Source organism: Bufo bufo, chromosome 3 (assembly GCF_905171765.1).
Source record: "Bufo bufo chromosome 3, aBufBuf1.1, whole genome shotgun sequence".
In the NCBI taxonomy this organism is placed as follows: domain Eukaryota; kingdom Metazoa; phylum Chordata; class Amphibia; order Anura; family Bufonidae; genus Bufo; species Bufo bufo.
Genome location: NC_053391.1, coordinates 412,345,623 through 412,359,470, shown reverse-complemented (window position 1 = coordinate 412,359,470; position 13,848 = coordinate 412,345,623). Strand labels below are relative to the sequence as shown.

Genomic DNA, 13,848 nt, shown 5'->3' with positions numbered 1-13,848 from the left:
ATGCCTAATTAGCTCCCATATGCCTAATTAGCCCTCATTATGTCTCTAATTAGTCCCCATTATGCCTCTTATTAGCGCCCATATGCCTCTTATTAGCGCCCATATGCCTCTTATTAGCGCCCATATGCCTCTTATTAGCGCCCATATGTCTCTTATTAGCCCCCATATGCCTCTTATTAGCGCCCATATGTCTCATTAGCCCCCATATGCCTCATTAGCCCCCATATGCCTCATTAGCCCCCATATGCCTCATTAGACCCATATGCCTCATTAGACCCATATGCCTCATTAGCCCCCATATGCCTCATTAGCCCCCATATGCCTCTAATAGTCTAATTAGCCCCCATTGTGTCTCTAATTAGCCCCCATTGTGTCTCTAATTAGCCCCCATGATGCCTCTCATTAGCCCCCATGATGCCTCTCATTAGCCCCCATGATGCCTCTCATTAGCCCCCATGATGCCTCTCATTAGCCCCCATGATGCCTCTCATTAGCCCCCATGATGCCTCTCATTAGCCCCCATGATGCCTCTCATTAGCCCCCATATGCCTCTAATTAGCCCCATATGCCTCTAATTAGCCCCCATATGCCTCTAATTATCCCCCATATGCCTCCAATTAGCCCCATTATGCCTCTCATGATTAGCCCCTATTATGCCCCCAGCAGCCACATTTTTTATAAAATAAAAAAACACTTACCTCTCCTGCTCCTGGACGCCGCCTGCAATTTTCTCTCTCCTCAGTCGACTGTGCTCTGAACTGGCATGCACAGCGTGAGGTCACAGAGCGCCCTCACGCTGTGCGCAGCCCTGCACAGCCGACAGCCGAGGACCAGGAAGTGGTAAGTACAGAGAGTTTACCGCTTCCTGGTCCTTCGGTACTAATGAGCGCTTCCATAATGGAAGCGCTCATTAGTATTCACCGGCCTGCTTTGGGGGAAATAAGCGGGGGGCACCTGGGGGGGGGGCAAAGAATAACATAGGGGGGGCAATTGCCCCCCTCGACCCCTGTAGCGACGCCACTACTGGACAGTTAGGACGTCTACTGGTGGACAATCATTAAACACCAAACAATTATTGGATCATTCAAATCTATATAATAATAAAACAGCTATTTACTAAGTGTCTATTAGTTGTTGGGTGCAGTGGTTGCCCAAACCACCTCCTCAATCCTTTCAAGGGGGGAATTTATCAAAATTGGTGCTAAGAAAAACTGCCCATAGCAAACAATCAGATACCACCTTTCATTTTTAAGAGTTCCTTTGGAAAATGAAAGGACCAATCTGATGGCATGGGCAATTAAACCAGTTTCCCTTTGCACCTGTTTTGATAAATCTCCTCCTTAGGATGTAAAAACACTTAGTAGTCTTTAATTGTATATATGGTTGTCTACCTTCTCCTAACATTCTCAAAAGCTACAAGTTTGAAGGGTCGTATTGTGTCAGTCAGCACTAAACGGTAGAGGGAAACCTACATCACACATATCTGTTAAAAAAAAATAAAAAAAGTAGGCCATTTCTTTAACAATAAAAAGGGGCTAGTGCCTTCCCAGTAATGTAGTATATCATACACTAGGAAATGATAGCTTCCATTGTAAATATACAGTAGAGATACAACGGACCAGCTCTTTAGATAACATCTAACATTGCTTTAGGGCCCAGCAGCTTTCAATAGCTTACATAGAAAGCAGTCAATTTATTTAGCAGATGTGAAAGTATAATAATCTAATGTTAGGAAACATACTACGGCAATCCATTTGCCAAATAGAATTTTAATGCCAAACATAAAATGGAAAAGCTGCTGTAGTTTCATTTCAATGACAGAGAATGGGGTTGGCAGAGAGAGCTAGGCCTAAGGCAGAAATGTACTTAGAGACTGCCATAGAGATCTGCTGTCTATCCACAAGTGCAGCACTCTTTATTGGATAATGTATTGAAGTCAATTTTAGACATTTAGCAGTATGGGGCATGATAGACATAAATATGCTAAAAAAAAGACTTTCCTGCCACAACCCTTCTAAAATCAATCATCCAAATTTTTTAAATCAGTGCTGCCCAATATCTTATGGCTAAATAACATTTTTACATTAAAAAAAAAAATCTACTCCAAAAGCCCTAGTCTTGTCTCCAGTCATAGGCTTGGCTAGCTGCATCATGAACCCTTCATCAATTATGAGACACGACATGCATTTTTTAACATCCCCTCACTCTTATGCAATGCCCCTATAATAATAGGTTGTGCGCTGTCAAAACTGTAACATATATATATATTTTATTTTATTTGTTATTTTTTGGGGGTGATCGGAAAAAACATACAGAATAGGTGACTTCTAATCTCCCTCTACAGCCTCTCTGCCTGCCATTTTTGTGTGTTACCCTTATAATCACACCTGTTTCACTTAAACCTATATTTGGTTTTATTAGGAATATTACAGAAGGATAATTCTGGACTAAACTCCTGTAAGAATGCCCACAAACACCCTTGCAGCTCTCTGTCATTGCAGACTTATGACATATCAATAGAATAGGCCAACAATGTCCCCGAAAGAGAAGGAGAACGCACCGCGCATGCGCGGCATGCTCTCCATTCATTTCTATGGGAGTTCCTATTTTTTGAAGTGCCAACAAAATGAATGGAGAGCGCACCGTGCAAGCACAGCCACCGACTCCATTCACTTCTATGGGACTGTCGGAAATGGCAGAACCAGTGCTCGGTAGTTTTCGGCAGTCCCACAGAAATGAATAAAGGGCGCCACAATGTACGACTGCTCTCCGCTCAATTAAGGGGTTCTGTTTTGGAGATCAGGGTGGTTCCCACCTATGTGTCAAAACCTAGTGATAATTCACGGATGTCTAAGATGAGCAATATAAATAAATTCTCTCTCGTACTTAAATGTTTTACATTACATTTAACATACTTTACGATAAGACTTCCTACAGTTACTAAATCTTGTAATCTCACTGCAGCTGCCACCCATTCGTCAGGGGGTGTAGAGCTGTTGGGATTTACAAGTCGCCAAGCAGACAGTAAACAAACACCCACTAGTTATTTCAGCCGTCGTTTCACTGAATGGGAAGAGATGTGACTGTATGCAAACAAAAGCAATTAAAGTCAAATAATAATAATGAGAAATTCTTAATTAGTGTGTTTCTACTCTTACAAGACATGGATATAGCTTATCTGCTTCTTACAGTATACATGCTTCTCCATAGAACCTGAGTAAGTGGAGAAGGAAGTCACCAATAAGGAATATTAAAATGCATTGCTACCATTGTCTTTTATCATGTTGTCTTGTAAATCATTTTACAACTTGAGCTTTTCTTATTGCAGGTGGTATTCCACACCACTGTACATAGAGTGTACTCAATGATTCTTGTTCTGTCCACAATAAAATCTAGTTGAGCTACAGTATGTCTGTTGGGTGTTAAAGAGTATATCTTACAAAATGAAGCTGTCCCATCGTTCAGTTATTAGGCAGACGAGTGGCATAGAGCACTAATAGGCTTCCATTGTTACTGTATCCCTTCATAGAATTCAACACAGCAATCAAAAAATAGGTGCCAACACACACTAGCCCAGTCTATGTGGATGAATGGAGCCCCATAGATACCTTCATTATATGTAATGGACATAGTAAAAAAATGCCATGTGAACAGAGCCTTACTTAGCACTCTGACCAATAGAGGGAGGTAGCTAGTGGGAGAGAGCAGAAAGCTGTTAAGAATAAGTGGCTTGCCCCTATAAAATCAGTTTGGCCCTACAGTACATGGCATATGGACTGAGGCTTGTCTTTTTTAGGGCTGCTTTAAATATAGACATGAATTAGAATAAGATTTACTGTATCTAGATGAATAAAAAAACATAAATGAGACAACACAGCAATATTTGTAGATAACGTTTTTTTGGACTACAAAATGCACCTTTATTTGCACAATTATTCCAACATTAGATGCTAGATCCTAGTTGGATGAAGGACTTTTGATGGTGCCAGGATGAGAAGATGACTGGGAGGAGCCAGGCCCCTGGGCAAACAGCTGAGACCTGCTATGTGAGTCATCTTATGTGTAGCAGTGCTGTGTGTGTCCTCCACTTAGCAGGTTGTGTGCCTATATATAAGAATCCTGTGACAGTTGTTTGTGCACATGTAACAGGCAGAGTGCATACATATAACATAGTTGCATGGGTACACTCCACAGAGTTGTGTGTCTCTGTATATGATTCCTACAGCAGAGCTGTGTGTGTACATGCGGCAGAGCTGTATGTCTCTGTATATAAGATTCCTACAGCAGAACTGTGTGTGCACATATAGAAGAGTTGTATGTGTACATGTTGAAGAGTTGTGTCTCTGTATATAAGATCCATGCAGCAGAGATGTGTGTGTGCGCGCATGTAGCAGACTTGCATGTGTACATATAGAAGAATTGTCTCTGTATATAAGATTCCAGTAGCAGAGCTGTGTGTGTAAGGTTCAATGCACTTTACTTGTAGGAGTGTTGTATGTCCCTATATAAGATTCCTGCAGTAAACCACCAGGGAAGGTTTAAGAAATAGAAACAATTTTTTTTCTCATTTTCTGTTGTCTAATCCGGGGGTGCGTCTTATAGTCCAGAAAATATTGTACATTAAATCAAGAGTAAAGCACCAATCATAGCAAAAGGTTGCCGGGATGGGGTAGCTATACTTTAGACTGCTATGGCTATGGAAGCTTTCTACAGACTCTAATAGAGTGAAAAATAAAATGTAAATGACAACTATCTCAATAGAAATAACAGTTGACCATACATTCAGCAAAACAGTCAGGAAATGTAAAATCCAAGTAGCATTTTCTGCAATCTTCTCCAGCTATAAGCTATATTAAAATGCCCTGTATTATGTTCTAGCATTGATGAAGCAAATCAATAATAGCATTTGTGCTAGAAAATAAGTCATATGAAATAACATGCTCTGATCATTTTGAAAAAATGGAAGAAAAAGACTTGTAAGAGTAAAATGTCAAGCTATGAATAAAATTATGCTGGAGTGTGTGTTTATAGTCAAACCTCATAATTTAAAGTAAGTGATAACAGAGTCAAGTCATTTTAGTTCATTGAACGCTCATATAATGCTGTATTCATTCGCACTGATCACAGAGCTGAATGCGGAAATTATGTCTGTGACAAAATCACTCCTACACATTCATTATATTCTACATTTTCCATGGGAGTGGTGGATGTTCAACTCAACGCATGAAACAAACAAATAACAGGGTTGAAAGCGCTACCTGTAGGTGTTAGAAAATAGATATTTTCAGATAATAAATATATCACGTTACAGTGAGGAGAATGGAAAACATGATTTAATAAACCGTCCATTGCACTTTCTGCAACATAACATCTATCACAGCCAGAGTTATTAAGTTAACAAATCATTGAGCTCCCAGTCCACCAATGCAATGAGATTACTAATACTTTCCACACTGGTAACAGTGGGATTCCGCATAAATAAGGGAAGAGTAATGGACCGGGACACATTAACCGTAGGAGAAGTGTTCAACTGCAAGCTACACCACTTGACAGCACTGACATGATCAGTGGCAACTTCTCCACAGATTCTATAGATGCCCCTCAGATGGGAATGGAGCAGCAGTCATTGCAGTCAGACTTAAGGCCAGTAGGTAAAACAACGAGCTAACAGTGTTGTTCTGTATGTATCCCATACAAAAGTAGAACAGCTATATCGTGCCGTGATCCTACCACATGGGTGATAGGTCCAACCAACTGTATCATGTTGAATAATCAAGGAGAATGTTTGGTTAGCTAATGACCACAAATGGTCCCACTGAGAATATTTCCTTTTATAGATCTGCATAATCTTCTCAAAGACATAGCTGTCCAGTGCAGTCATTAAAATCCTCAAAGCATGTCAAATGTGCAGACACTGTTGCGGAATAGTTTTTTTTTTTTTTTTAAATCTCATCCACTTTGCTGCTACTGTAGATACTGCAGATCTTCTGCACACATATTTACTATGGAAAATCTGCAGTGTTTTTACCATTTGGGTCCTCTTTCACGGGTTATACTGGGCAGTAAACAACGTACCCAGGACTGCAGCGATAAGTGGGGGAACAGCGGTGCCCCGCAGCCGCTGTTACAGTACCCCCCATTACTCCCCCTCTTCTTGGCAGATGGCCCGAATGTCTTCCCGGGAGGTATGTCTTTTACCAGGACAGGAGCCACAGTGATCAAGTGGGCAGGATCTACCATGCACTGGGACTCCTCCTGTTGGTCGGAGAATTCAATTGACCTAGACAGAGCATCCGCCTTGATATTCCTCTCCATAGCCTTCTCTTCTTTGGAGTCATACATGACTAGTGGAGGTGGAGGCACTTGATTTTGAAGATTTCTTAGAACCCTTTGAAACAGCAAGAGTTGTGCTGCTTGTGCTAGCGTTTCCTCCAGATGTGGTTTTCTTGGAGGCCTTTTTATTTTGTGATGGGCGTGCCTTACCACACCGCCATACATCATAATCTTTCACTTTCTTCTTTTCAGACTTCTTCTTCGGTTTTGAAATTGGAGCACGTGGTAGAGCAGCGATCTTCTCATGTGCTAAGCAAAGGTGCTCCAGAAGTTCTGCCAGTCTGTACGCTCTCTCCTCCTCACAGTCATCTGAGCCTTTGCTCTCATCAGAACTGTCGTTTGATGCTGCTGAGAGTCCGGCAGGTCCATTGGTACAGTAGGCGAGGAAGCAGGTCAGTCCTTCGACAGGCAGCAGCAGTGACGGGATGATTCCCAACGCCGAATCCGACTGGAGTGCCATTCCACAACTGGTGTTTTCACATAGTCCAATGCAAAGTGAAATGAGGACAAACAATTGTGTAAAAGGGTCCTTAGTCAGAGTGCATTAACATGACCATATCAGTTTTGCGGTAGCAAACCGCGGCTCCGCAAAATATGAATGTGGTCCGTGTGCATCCCGCACTTTTCGCTGGCCGCACTATTAAAAAGCCTATTCTTGTCTGCGGTTCTATCATTTACGGCATCCGTGAGCTGTCCGCATTTTCTGTGGAACCACAGAAATTAATGGGTCCGCGTGCGAACCTCCTAAAACATGGATCAGACACAGTCTGAAAATATGGTCGTGTGAATGCACCCTTATAAATAGTACCCAAGTAATAAGCACTACATATTGTGCTTTAGATAATCTTGGCCTGTACTAAATATCAGCAGTTAAAAGACTTGTTGGACTGCTCAACATCATATATCATAAGATACAGAAGATGTGCAAAGTTTTAGGGATAGCTTATCTGCCTCACTGGCTTACAAATTACTGCAGTAAGTGAGTTAAGAGCATCCTTGAAAAGGTATCCAGCAGTGGACATAAAAGGTCGACATTATGAGATAAACTCTAGCTTGATAAAATACTGCAAAATTGCAGCCATGAGTTATTACAGCGTTTTACTGGTGTTTTCTATTCAAGCTGTTTTAAAGCTAAAATAAAAGCCTTCTTTGAGACACCAACCCAAAACTGCTTTGAAATGTGGTCTTCTAGAGGGGAGGTCTTCTCAAAGAGTATGGCCAGTAAGCAAAATACCTGGTGGGGCTAAAACTCTGGTCTGAATAAGGAGTTGGTTTTCTGGAGATGTTTCAATGTGTATGGTGTGAACACTATATCACTCATCACACCATTATCCATCAAATAAATATAATGCATATATATAGAAGGATGAGATGTCAGGAACCTTCCCTAAAATACAACTGTTATTTTATAAAATAGCCCACAGGACATGGCAGTAGGATATTTATATATGTTGCCATTTCCATACAGTCCATAATGTTTTTTCCATCTACTAATCTACCTATACCTGATATTTTTCTCTCAGTGTGTGGCACTACCATAACACTTGGGCAACTCAATCACTTTCTTGGCGTCACGTTCGACATTGACCTTTCCTTTGCTCCCCTATATTTAATCACTTGTCTGCTCATGCCGCCTGCACCTCAAAAACTCCAGAATTCGCCATTTTCTTACAGAGGAAATACCAAGAACTGTCATTGTTCCCCTGACCCATTCCTGACTAGAATATTGTAAGTCATTATTAATGGTCTCCCCTCACTAGACTCTCCATTCTAACCCTTAATGCAGCAGCCAGGCTCATCTATCTGTCTAACCGCTACTCTGATGTCTCCACTCAGGGCATCTGAAAATGATTTAAGACTAACATCCACCATAATCCGAACCTCCCACTCCCATCTCCAAGACTTCAACCGAGCTGCACCAGTTCTCTGGAATACCTCTACCCCAATCAATTTGGTTAATTCACAGCATCCTCAGTTTTAGGCGCTCCCTAAAAACACATCTTTTTAGGGCGGCCTATCCTATTGCCTAATCCAGGTCTCCTCCATTCAACCCGGCCCCCATCCCTTCAACCTAGTTCTTCAGAGCTTGATCCATTATCCAATTGTATCCACCACATTGTGTTAAAAAGACTGCACCATTGAACAGTACAAAACAATGTTACCTTTTGTGTCACCCCTATCCCCTGATAGACTGTAAGCTCTGGCGAACAGGGCCCTCAGTCTATTTTGTTGCTATGTAATGTATTATATTGTTTGTATAAGAACCCTCTGATTGTAAAGTGCTGCGGAATATGTTAGCGCTATATAAGATCATTATTATACCATACCTGCCAGCAGTTGCTATAGTTACAATTTTCAGCCATCAATAGATTACATTGTAATTGGATATGGTCATGGTATGATGATATCTAGATTGGTGCAAGTCCTGGGGTAGGATAACATATATAGATTTGCTATTTCAGAATAATGTAATTTTGACCCACAATGAGCAATTCTTATTATGTGAATATGCTACCAAACATGTATTCATTGCAGCATACTGAGCCCTAAAAACATGTAACTCCACTCTTTATCCAAAGCAAATCAACAAGTATGGTTTAGATATGAGATATGTTGATCTTAAGTCAAATTTACAGTAATCTGTTAATGTACATGCACGTGTATGGAGATGGGCTGCAATACTTATTCATTCTCCGTTCTCACACTGCAACACGAGGACACAAGGGTTGCAACAAAATAACAAAAAAATAATGACATGCAATAACTGATGTGCAATTAATATCTCAGTACAAACCCCAGTCTGATTTATTTCACCATCACCCCAAAATAAAGAGAGACTATACAAACCTGGGTTCTTAAACTGATCCGGGCTGGGAAGGTGATGGAGGGGGGAGTTACTTGCTGAAGCAGCATGCTCACTGCGAAGCATCTGAGCCGCTCGAGGCCCCATGGAACCGTAATCCGCAAACGATAGCGTGGCCCGTTGGTCACCGGGCGAGGTATAGAAACCATAATCTGGGATTCCTAAAGACATATTAACTTTGTCACTGTGAAGGTCTAGATTGCGACTGAATAAGTGCAGTAGAAGCAAAAAGAAGTCAAAACAGTAAACTACCAAACAAATAGGTCGCCAGCCCTTGCCATCTATTTCATAGCTTCTTACAATCAGGAAATACACACAAATATATAAAACAGTCCTCTTGGAAACACACAGTATGTGGTAAGGGTAAAAAAAAAAAAGATAAAACAGAAAAAATAAAATCTAAAATAGAATAATGGATTTGGCTCAAGTAGAAACAGATTAGCAACATCAGCAGCTTCCTCTAATAGTGCTGAAATGATGAAACAGCCTGCCATTGTTTTATACTACCCCTAACACAACCACTAGATGAAAGAGAATAAAGCACTATGGGGTTCATTTACTAAGACAGGTGTTTTAGATGGTGTTTAAGCCCCTGCGCTGGATCTGTGAAGTTATATAGAGGCGCCATCCTCTACATAACTTTGGCGGATCCACCGCCGATTATAAATGAAAGACAGCTTTCTTGCTGTCTTACATTTAGACCATTTTCTACGCCTAAACCAGGTATAGAAAATGATGAATGAAAGGGGCCTGTCGGCCCATCTCCTTCCCCGATTACCCCACACCCCCTTTTTTAGACCTGGCGTGAGTGGGGAAGAAGTCACAGATTCTGCCGCAACATGGCGTGCGACAGAATCTGCACAAGATATACGCCACAAAGTATATCTGTTCATATATCTGTTCGTAAATTAATCCCTATTAGCTTACACTCTTTGTTGTGTCACTCACCTGACCATAAAGCTCACCTTAACCTAATGGGGTTCTCCGGGAATTAAGAAAATGAAAATACTTAAATATTACTTCATTAAAAATATATTTCCAAATACCTTACATTAGTTATAATGGCTTGTTTTGTCTGGGGAGCAATCATTAGGAGAAACAAAATGGCTGCTTTGTACAAAGCAAATATCCACAACTTGCTGTTTCTGGGTGGGAAAGTAAATCAAGTGGTTACAATACTGATCTACACCTGATCCTATAATGAATATAGCACAGAGCTAGTGATCCTTACTACATGCTGAACACAAAAGGTGGGACCCACCCAAATACCAGAGGGCCTAGGCTATTATACAATCATAGGCCCACAGGTCCCCAAAACATAACCCTATTTAGAGCTGACTTTTGACAATAGGCTCTACTTCTTATGGGATGATTCTCAGTATGCACAATAACAACAATGTTTACCAGGCAGTTAAAACTGGACATGTACATGTTCCGTACTGATAGAGGGTGGGCCATCAGAATCATCTCCCCTTGGCTCACTTATAAACCCAACATTTTGGTCTTGAAATGTTACTCCAGTTTTCTACACCACCCTCCTACTGAGATGACTTGGGCCTTTTTTTTTTTTTTTAAAGTCCCAGTGATAAATCTCTAGTGAAACCCGTATACAATGGTTCACCACTTCCAGTTTCCAACCCACTTTTCAAAACTGGAGTGAGTGGTGTAAAAATGCAAAAAGTCACAAACCTTTTCTGCGCAAGTAGCCTCAAAAACAAATGGCAAACTTGTGTTTTTGAAGAGATAATTCTGCAGCTAAGAGAAATCCAGCATTGCATCTCAATAAAATGATTCTTTATTGGTCGCTTAAAAAGCTACATGAAGTGTGAATTCACATGCTACGTGTTTCAGGTGAACACATGTCATCCATCAGGGCATGGCCTGATAATGGACTGCATGTGTTCATCTGGAATACGTAGCATGTGAATTTGTACTTCATGGAGCTTTTTAAGAAGTGATTAATAAAGAATCGTTTTATTAAGATGCAGTGCTGGATTCATCAGTATTAGACCAGTTTTGGATCAGTTTTAGGAGCAGTTTCTCTGCATCAGTTTTTCCCAGGATTTGGACCTTGCAAAGTGGTTTGGTGGTGAGCTGTATGACCTTCCCTTATCTTTGTTCATTTGCTAAATTCTGCAGCACAGGGCTTGAGAAATTCCCACCAAAGCCTTGCGTCTATAGCGTCTGAAATAATAACCACTATTAACTGGATAAAAGATTCTTGTTTACCATGCACAATATGGAATAGAAAAACCAAAGTTGTCTTTTCAGAAGGATTATTGTTATTTTATATTCATTCATAAGCAATTATTTCTTAAAAAATTCCAGCAATAATTTATTCTTGCAAAGAGCTCTGCATACATTTTACAGACCAGGATATGAGTTTTATTCCTTCCAACAGTGCACATTCAAAACATTGTTTTCCTTTTCATTTAGCAAAGGGAAATTACTATTTACCATGTGCACTGCCAGGCAAATGCAAGCACTGCAAGGAAATTTGTCCTAAACACCTGTGTTCCTGCACCCCCCACTCATGAGCATAATTGGCCTGATGCAAAAAACAAGATCAGGCCTGTAGACTTCAGGTCCATGGAAAAAAAAAACAACAACTGCTCACCAGCCTCCAAGACGTTCCATTTCCTTACTTGAATACACAACATCAACAACTAGATTTATTGGCCAGTCATCAGTGCAAATATGTGATTCTATGGTATTCTGTTTCTGTAGTGCATGTTTCGACTCTCTCTAGTTTCTAATTAAAGGTCGAGACATGCCATCTCCGGTGGTAAGCCGAGTGAAATAACTTCATCACATAGGAAGAATGCACATGCTGGGAATCAAAAGGTGTGGGCAGATGGGGAGAAATTAAGAACTTCCACAAAAATAACTTTCAGTCTCTTTGTTCCTTTGATGACTTCGACTTGAAATCGTCTCTAATTTAATTCAGGGCATACAGAAAACTTTTTTAAAAGTGGAGATTTTATTTCTACTCCTTGAGTTCCAATTATTTTTTCTTGCCAGGTTTTAGCAACCCTGGTGTAGATATCTCACAACAAAATCTGTTAGTTGAACAGTTTGTTACGTCAGGCAAATAAGACATCTGCAAATCTGCCGGAAGGGTTCAGATAACCCTTCTGCATAGGTCTTATGTCACAGTAAGTTGGGGGTGTCCCTTTGTTGGGACCCACATTTTTCTTTTGAATGTTCTTTTTCTTAAGCGTTCAATGTATAACATTTGTAACATAAAACAAAACAGTTGGTGGCAAATTCAAATGCAGGGAGAAGGGAATATACATGACAGTCACGTCCCAGCATCAGTGCTTGCTAAGGAGATAAGAATTCTCTTAAAAGTCTGTCTTAACTTTGAGGGTGAGGGAGGGGAGAGAAAGGGAGGTAGAGGCATGATTTTGTGATATTAGGTAGGAGTGTATGGTATTTATAAGAGAAACATTGTTACACAGAGGTCTAGAGCAGGAGTCCATAATTAGTATGAATAGGACTAATGTAAAAAAAAAATATATGAAGGAAGGCTTCAAACGCCTGTTATGGGGCATTGTGGGGGCTAGTTAATATGGCAGAAATGTATGGAGAAAACTTACGGTAGTCTTGCCATGGCTTCCAGATCCGATCAAAAGATATTAGATTATGATTGGTGAGGACAGCTAGTTCCTCAATTTAAAAAAGGTGGTCTATCTTAGCCATCTACTGGTATAAAGTGGGCCTTGAAGTTGTACATCATAGTGGGGGTATAAGGGGTTTGCCCGCTGCTACCATGAAGTGGATCAGTTTGGAGTAGTGTTGTGAAGAGTCACAAGGAGATAAAAAAAAAATATAATGTTCTGCAGTAAGGACTATGTGTGACTTGCAGAATTTGGAGATAAAGGTTGAAACTGATTGCCAAAAAGGCTGGATAATCGGGCAGGATCACCATACATGCAGGAAGGTCCCTTTGTCTTGCATACATCTCCGACATTGATCTGAAGTGGTCGGGGACTGTGTGTGTTTTAATTGGGGTAATGTACCATTGACCCACATCTTAATACAGATGCTAAAAAAGGGACACTGTGCTACATCAGAAAGCCGTGGTGAAAAAAAAATGCACATAAAAACTTCTGCAGTTTTCTAGAACAGCTGTAACCCCACTTTATGAATGGGATTTTTTAAAAACTAAATAGCAACGCATGAATACACATAAAAAGCTATTCTGGAGGACCGCCAGCGTTCAGCGTTAACTTTGGGCTTTGGGTTGTTTCCTCTGTAGTGTCCATATAGGAAAAAAATAGCACCAATGGGCAAGTTATATAAATACTTCAGTTGCATTGTAAAATTGCCTGTAGAACATATACTGTACATACTATAATGGTCCTCTTACAATGGAACTTAACAAGCACTGATCAACATGCTCTATCATCACTTAGTGTATGCTATCAGACACAAATTTGTCCATGTGAAAGAAATCTAACTCGAAATTTTAGGGCCTTTTTTTGGGGCCCTATTCAAACAAGCTGATTGGACTCATATTTAACTTCCACATTCGGTAACAACATCTGGATTCCTCAGAAGTCTAATAAACTTCTAGCCTTATAATGCATGAGGGTCTGGGTGTCACATTTGGAATATGAACAGTTAAATATTAAAGAGATGGGCCTATC

The 13,848-nt window shown here is 40.5% G+C and overlaps 1 protein-coding gene across 3 annotated transcripts in view; it reads right to left on the bottom strand.

The window, feature by feature from the left end:
• The window catches only part of MSI2 (musashi RNA binding protein 2), a 691,995-nt gene that overhangs the window by 21,835 nt on the left and 656,312 nt on the right, over positions 1–13,848 (bottom strand). Inside the window, exon 12 of one of the 3 annotated variants that reach the window (XM_040424888.1) lies at positions 9,181–9,357. The exons of the other annotated variants lie outside the window; for them this stretch is intronic. Within the exon in view, the coding sequence (XP_040280822.1) occupies positions 9,181–9,357 (177 nt within the window). The remainder of the gene's footprint in view (positions 1–9,180; positions 9,358–13,848) is intronic. 3 annotated transcript variants of the gene reach the window in all.